Source organism: Rhagoletis pomonella, unplaced genomic scaffold (assembly GCF_013731165.1).
Source record: "Rhagoletis pomonella isolate Grant_MI unplaced genomic scaffold, Rhpom_1.0 Rhpom_scaffold_00006, whole genome shotgun sequence".
NCBI lineage: Eukaryota > Metazoa > Arthropoda > Insecta > Diptera > Tephritidae > Rhagoletis > Rhagoletis pomonella.
In genome coordinates this window covers 5,034,560-5,042,638 of record NW_023458560.1, presented here as the reverse complement: position 1 = coordinate 5,042,638, position 8,079 = coordinate 5,034,560, and the positions used below count along the sequence as shown (strand labels likewise).

The window sequence follows — 8,079 nt, the reverse complement described above, 5'->3', positions numbered from 1 at the left end:
GTCGATATCTTAAGTAAATTTTCCAGTCGACAGAAATCGACCCGTGACAACCCGTGAAGGCAACTTCAGGAATTTTTTAATTTTCTTTTTTTTTTTGCTTGAGCGTCTATTGAAGATGTGCCAAATTATATTGTCGCCTTAAATACAAAACAACAATTTCTTTAAGCCATCTTGTGCAGCAATTTGTTGATCTTATCCTCACGGCTACCGAAAACACCAACCTCAACGTAGTGATTAGCCTTCTTGCGCCAGCCTCGGGTTGATGTGTTGAGCTTGAATAGCAACAGGAAGTTGGAGGAACAATTTCTTTAAGCCATCTTGTGCAGCAATTTGTTGATCTTATCCTCACGGCTACCGAAAACACCAACCTCAACGTAGTGATTAGCCTTCTTGCGCCAGCCTCGGGTTGATGTGTTGAGCTTGAATAGCAACAGGAAGATCCGCGGATGCGGATCACAAAAGCCAATTTGGATTTTTCAGGCCCGTCGAATTAGCCGCATTCTCCATCTCACGGCGTCCATCACGGAGTTTTCTTGTTTGATATTTCTCAGCATGCACCAAGTTTTCACATTTACGGAGTGCAATCACAGCAGAGCGCTTTAGTTTACGTTTGATCAGGGTAGCAATTTGCTGACCTGCTCTTGCTGAACTGCAGCTTCGGCTCGGGGACGGGAGGCAGCTTCCTGGAAGGTTGTCTGCCCTTTGCTTGCGGTTTCTTACCGGCCCATGATGGCAGTCATCTTAACTTGTTACTTAGCACGTTGAAAAGGTAAAAAAAAGTTCGCCAAATGTTTGGAGCACATCGTAACAAATTAATTAAATACTTTTTATACATAGATATGCTGAAACCATGCACTTACTTTCCCAAATTCCATCCTGTTTATCGGCATAATTTTCCAAATATGCCAGCTACTTCATTACTAATTACTAAATTTTCCAACTGCGCCTTCTTTGTTGGCTCGACATATCCTAAAAAGACAAATTTACATTAAACAATAGAAATCGCAAAAATTAGCAAATAAAATACTTGCTTTGTTTGGTTTTGTTGTCAAATTTCTGAGAAATATGAATTCACCACGATGCGATACAGAAAGAACAAGGACCAGGGATGTAATTTTAAGTAAATATATTATTCAGTGGCAAGGCGCAGAGCGTTCGGGGCAGCAATATTAATTTGTATCAAATATAACATTAAACGGTGGTTCTAATACATTTTTTGATATTATTAACCAGAGTACATATGTACATTATATGGTATTTCTTTCAAAAATTAATGTACTATATGAACTTTTTTTTTCAAATATTTCTTAAGTTTCTTTCATGAGTGCTGAAAAGCAACCATGCGCGTAAGAAATTGTGTGCTACCTAAAATTTCACCTCTGGAAACTTTATCCCCATAAAGGACTTCACCACAGTTTTTTTACTGGATATACTGAGGTGTAGTTTGTTTACGTGCTTACGTACATAATTATTAATATAAATGATGACCGAAAATTAACATTCTGTTTGTGACAATATTGTACAATAAATGTTTTCTGTTTATTATTCAACTTATTAATTTAATTATTAATTAATTTAATTAATTTTTTCTTTATTTTCAATACGTGATAGTAAGTAGGTACATATATCTGTGTTCGTATGGAACAGTAGCTTATGTCGGGAAGCTGGCTTTATGCGCGGCATTCTCTTTATTCTGCAAATGACAAGGAATTTTTTGATGAGACTTAATAAGAATATTGTCTTGCTAGTATCGGAACTATTTCTTGGGCATTTATTTGCCAAAAGTTCTTCAACGGCTCGGCGCCGATGAGTCATTCGCAATCGTAGGCTGCGAATGCCGCATTATACTAAAGCCAGCCTTTCGACATAAGCTCCCTGAGGGAAAGATTGGTCCCATTTCTCGAAAAATATAGTCGTAGGTATAGTAGCTTTGTATCTAGACCAAAGATAGTCCAAAAATATAAAGCAATGTAATGTAAAACAGGTGAATTGTACTAAAAGTGGTCCGAATGTAATGCATAAGGTATGAGTTTTGATCTAAAACTGGTTACAATGTCATGCAGTAGCGGACAACGGGTACAATTAACGACTTGCTAATAGGTAGGCACTTAGTCAACAAATTTTCATGTGCGACGTTGGCGTGCAGAGAGAGTATCCGCTTAGAAAATATAAGAACCCCGGTTCGAATCGCAGCGGGCGCAAGTTTTATTTTGGTTTTTTTTCCCCCAAAATTGGATACAATGTAATGCAGAAGCAGACAATTGGTCCGAGCCTAGGACATTCAATGTTAAATGTAAATCGAATTTTACATGTTGTTGGACCAAACTTTGGACTACTTACAATCACTTGCAGTCTAGTTTGTGGTGTGCTCTAAGTCTATTCCGAGATCCTACAGGGCTATTACTCCATACGAACACAGATATACATATGTACATACATATGTATATTGTAAAAAAAATACACACTTAAATACGGTTTTATCCTCCGTATTCGCCTCTGATTTTTAATTGGGTTTTCTTTTAAGGTCAATGCCCAAGCCCTATGCACTCGGTGCACATTCATTTTTTGTAAAAGTACTTATGTACCTACATAGTTTTAGGCTGTGTGTTCTAATATATACACACACAGCATTCCACGCGAAACTATACGAAATAGATGCACAAACATTTTTGTCTACTTCGCTTCTAACTTTTTTCATTGCGTATGCACAAGCACAAAGCAACAAAATTTTCGTATGCTTTGTTGGAACATATTGGCGCCAGTTACCTTCAGGGTAAATTTCATTGTTGTCCTGCGTTTTATCGCAGTGTTCGGGTGTCCGTTTCATTGTTACACAAATTTTCGCGTTAGCTGCGGGTTGTTGTTGTTGTTGTAGCGGCTACAACAACCCCGTCCAGATCGGCTGATATCTCAGTCGTTGTCGTCGAGTTCCACTAACGGCAGCCCCAAGAAGCGTGCAGCCTCTATGGGGTCGGTCCATAGGGACGACGCCGTTAGGGTTGTGGGGTTTTCCGGGCATGCGAAGAGATGTTTCGAGTCGTGAGGGGTCTCTCCGCATGCCGGACATTCGTTCGGCACATCCGCATTTAACCTACTCAGGTAGGAATTTAGCCTGCTGCAGTAGCCAGAGCGAAGTTGGGCTATTGTTGTTCGGGTCTCCCGAGGCAGATGGAGCTCCATCGCGTCAATGTCCGGTGTTTGTGTGCCTAGAACGGCATTCACAGGTCTTGAGTCTACATAACTCGAGACTGCGTCCCTGTGAATGCCGTTCAGGGCCTGTCTGTGAGCTGACGGCTCCAGAGGCTACTTAATGAACCTCTGGACTTCGTCCGTCAGTTCATATAGATGCCTCCTGACGTGCCTCGGCGAGGGCTCCTCTGCAAGCAGCTGTCTATTTGGGTGGCCACATCTGTGGCTCCCAACAATAAACTGCTTGCAGAGCATCGTGTTGTGCTCCCTAATTGGGAGCATTTTCGCCTCATCGTGGAGGTGGTGTTCTGGTGTCATCAGGAGGCATCCGGTCGCTGTCCTAAGCTGCGGGTGTCCGGGTGTGGTGTTCGCTTGTGATCAATTTATAGCGAGGGTGATCGAACAGACTCGTTCGTACTCAAAGCAGCTGTCGGGTGTGCATCTCGATCGAACACATAGTAGCCGAGTGTGGCGTTCGCTTGTGCTCTTTAGTGAGGGTGATCAAAAAGGCTCGATCATACTCAAAGCTGCTGTCTGGTGCATATGTCTTAACTAATACTAGGGACCTATGTAAGTCATAATGCACTTTTTATGATCATAACAGTTTGCTTCTTTTTTAGTCTGCAATTTCTTTCAGTAAGAAGAAAGTAGAGCAAAGGGGCTTAGTCGTTAAATTAATATTAAGGGCTAGTTTCTCCAACTCAACTTAACTTAGTTTAGCCACTTTTTGGACTTAAGTCAAAAGTTAGCCTACGTTTTACACAGCGTATTCTTGACTAAGAAACTTGGCTTAGTCAAGAAAATTGACTTAACTAATTTGAGTTGGAGTAACCAGCCCTAAGAGTTAGCTTTGGCAGATGTACATATGTATGTACATATAAGTTGCGATCCCGTACGAGTCCATAATAGTCAGAATTAGTCAGATTTTACTGGAAAGCGATCCCGTACTCGGTTCTCTGACTATTGAGAGGACAAAAAAGAGGCTAAAAGGGGTTCTCTCTCTGTCAGAAGTTACCAGTTTTAGTCCGAAGATTTTTTTGCGGGTAAATGTGTCAAACGATCAGCTGTAGTGTGTTTGGCAACCAAATTGTAAACAAAAGAAAAGTGCACTCTGCTAATTTATGTTGAAAAGTATTTAATTACTTGTTTAAGTGGATTCTTATGAATTTGAAAGTATTTTGGTTTCATGTGCGAGCTGAGTGTGTTTACATACAAAATAAGCAAAAATTTCCAACCAAAATTTGGAGGTTATGTTGAAGTTGACAGAAGTTACCACTTTTTACTAGAAAGCGATCCCGTACTTTTCATTGTTACTCTCTCGCTCTGAGCGAATTTTAATTTTTTGACAGCTTTACTAGTTTTAGTCCGAGGAATACGGGATTGCACCTATAAATTCCATGCATACGAATGTATGTATGTATATTCTCTCTCACATAAATACTATTACATAATTCATTTTTTAATTCGCTCTTTCCCTATTTTTAGCGCTCAACTGCAATATGTTACATTGGCCACACAATGCTTCAAACCAAGTCAGGATAAGCTGATGGAATTGCTAAAACCAACTTCGACTCAAATCAGCGCCATCCAGGATTATCGTGAGAAAAATCGTGGTTCGCCATTTTTCAACCATCTATCGGCAATTAGTGAGAGTATCGCAGCGTTGGGCTGGGTTTGTGTGGTAAGTTGATTGGGTTTGGTTATATTTTTGGGAGGATTATTTTTACTCCTTTCATTGTTTGTATGTTAATTTATAGGCACCCACACCCGGACCGCATGTGAAGGAAATGAACGATGCCGGTCAATTCTATACCAATCGTGTTTTGAAAGAGTGGAAAGATAAAGATGCCACTCACGTAGAATGGGCACGTTCATGGATTCAAACATTGACTGAATTGCAAGCATATATTAAGCAGTATCATACAACCGGACTAGTGTGGTCCGGTAAGGGCGCTGCACCTGCAAGCGGGGCTGCACCACCACCACCACCAATTGGTGGCTGTCCACCTCCACCACCACCACCAGCATTCGATATAGGCGCGTTGTCATTGGAAGATGGTGGCGCAGATGAACGCAGCGCTCTTTTTGCTGAGATCAATCAGGGCGAGGCTATTACGAAAAGTAATATTTTTAAATGAAGAGCTTTTGATAAGCATTTACACCATACTTTTATTTTAAATGAATTCTTTAGATTTGAAGAAAGTTACAGCTGATATGCAAACTCATAAGAATCCAACATTGCGTACTGGTCCAGCGCCATTCAAGACACCCACGCAATTCGGTGCGTTCGCTGCAGGTGCAGGACCTAAACAAGCTGCAGCAAAAGAACCAGTATTTACACGTGATGGCAAAAAATGGTTGATTGTAAGCCTAATAAAATTTTTATATATATATATATTCCTAGTTATTCTATTATTATACTGTGCTTCTTTTTTCGTAGGAGTATCAACGCAACAATCCCAGTCTGCTAGTGGAGAATGCGGAAATGAACAATGTGGTTTATATGTTTAAATGTGAGGGTTCAACTTTAACTGTTAAGGGAAAAGTAAATAATGTCGTCTTGGACTCTTGTAAAAAGTGCTCATTACTCTTTGATTCGGTAGTAGCATCTGTGGAGTTCGTAAACTGCCAAAGCGTCCAGATGCAGGTTGGTTTCTATTATTTCTCTTTTTGCTAATCATATTACGAAAAAAACGCTTATATATTCGTTTAGGTTCTTGGCTTTGTACCAACTATTTCCATTGATAAAACTGATGGCTGCCAAATGTTTTTATCAAAAGACTCGCTCGGCGTAGAAATTGTTAGCTCCAAGTCTTCCGAAATGAATGTTATGCTTCCTCAAGCCAGTGGCGATTATGTATGTAAAATGTTAACATACAGAAACAAGAGATAATTATTTTTTACTCTTTGCAGACCGAGTTAGCTGTACCGGAGCAATTCAAGACGACCATTTCAGGAAAATCTCTGAAGACTATTTGCGTCGAAAGTCTTGGCTAAAATAATGGAGTGCAGCAGATGGATGCAAATGGCTGATACTTTTCATCATAGGCATATCTAATAATATATTTACAGCTAACTAAACATACATACATACATGTTTATAAAACAATTTTGCTACTCCAAACTAATTTTTTATATCATAAATCCGAATTCTGAAGTATCCATAATATCGAGTGCAAAAAATAATAATTCGATACACATACATGAGCTTCAAAAGTAGAAGGAAGATAAACAATATAAGTCTACAGTTGCTTGCATTGTAACTTGAATGTATTATAAAGGAAACCACTTAAATGGATACACTACTTGTTTTATATCAATTCGTATTCGTGAGTTTATAAAAGTATTTAATTTAGTTCATAGTATTTAAATATCAGTAATGGGTCGCTTATGGACGCAACCGGAGTTGGGTTGCCGATGGTCAAGGCCACTGAAATTTAATCTGTATTATGAATAGCAACTATAGTTAAGTGCTATAAAGTTGAAGATAATAAAATTTTGAAGTATGTACCAGCAACCAAAATTTTAGTGTAAATAAGGAAAAAAAGAGTTGAAAAATAAATACATTTTCCCAATGAAAGTTTCGCTGCACCACAAAAATGCAGTTGCCATTATAACAACTCAGTTGTCAGCTTTCAGTTACCTGTTGCCATCTGTAATACCATTTCAGCCACTGGAAACCCAACTGAAGTTCGGTTTCCATCCGTAATCGACCCATAAATTTGGTAACATAACATTTTTATTTATAGTTGTTTCATGGATTTCCAAACTTCATGTATTTTTATTATTGTCTTAATGAAATATAAAAGCAATTGCTGCATTTTTAGGATTCGTCAAAAGCAAATATAACAAATTTTTAGTGATTTTTAAATATTAGTCTAAATAAAAGTAATTATTATGACAACATAAAGTTTAATTGAAATTGAAGTTATGATTATATGTATTAAATTTCATGCAGCGGTTAATAAATTAACTAAAATTTATACTGACCCATATATGTCTTTTAAACTGGGACTCTTTCAAATAAATTGGGTGCTTGGGCGCGTGAGCTTAATTAAATACGTATTCTACTAATGAGAACCATTTTAATAGGTAAGCTGGTATACATATGTTTTCAAGTGCTTTAAACTTGTGGATCGGATCTCAGCAGTTATAAGTTTCGAATAAAAGGCAGGTAATCCTGTTGCATACAATCGGTCAGATGATCTCAACCCGGCTGCCGAAAAGACACTGATCTTAGTCGAGTAACAAAAGGGGTATTCCATGAGTAAGTGAAACTTTGTGTCCAATTGTAGAGTAGCTTATTGAACATGGAATGCTTGATGAATCAATGCTCAATACCTGAAATTAACGTTTTTTCGAAAAAAAATTTAGTTATATTATTTTATTACACTGTAAATACACTCAAAACTTCAACATTAGAAAAGTAGTTGAATACGACAACATATTTTAATATAGAAGGCTCTGCAAAATCAAGTATTCACAAAGTTATTATTTTTTTGAAGGGGGGAATAAATGTCTCGATCTTTCTGCGCCCCGAAGAAGCAATATGGCATTGAAGAAAAATAGGCATTTAAATTATATAATAGGATAAAATCACTACGGTTTAGCATGTCCAACCCGTGACTAAAAAGTTTTAAACTTCGTATTGCTTAGTTACTACTTTAGGGAGTTTTCTATAATTTCATAACTAGAGTGTGTTTATAATAAGCAGCCCTATTTCATTTCTTTTATTATATTATAAGTACCTACTTAAGAGATTTTGAAACGTTTTATCGTGTCCCGCCCGTGACAATCATTTATAATTTTTTTCTAATGATGCCTAACAATAAAAAAATAAGTTTAACGTTTCAAACCTATGTTTAATGCCACAAAACTCTGAAGTACAGG

At 38.0% G+C, this 8,079-nt stretch overlaps 1 protein-coding gene across 1 annotated transcript in view; it reads left to right on the top strand.

Annotated features, from left to right (window-relative positions):
* The window catches only part of LOC118740321 (adenylyl cyclase-associated protein 1), an 8,434-nt gene extending 1,947 nt beyond the window's left edge, over nt 1–6,487 (top strand). Inside the window, exons 3-8 of the mRNA XM_036471806.1 lie at nt 4,675–4,870; nt 4,947–5,310; nt 5,381–5,553; nt 5,630–5,836; nt 5,903–6,046; nt 6,103–6,487. Of these exons, the coding sequence (XP_036327699.1) occupies nt 4,675–4,870; nt 4,947–5,310; nt 5,381–5,553; nt 5,630–5,836; nt 5,903–6,046; nt 6,103–6,186 (1,168 nt within the window). The 3' untranslated portion in view covers nt 6,187–6,487. The remainder of the gene's footprint in view (nt 1–4,674; nt 4,871–4,946; nt 5,311–5,380; nt 5,554–5,629; nt 5,837–5,902; nt 6,047–6,102) is intronic.
* The last annotated feature ends 1,592 nt before the right edge of the window (nt 6,488–8,079 follow it).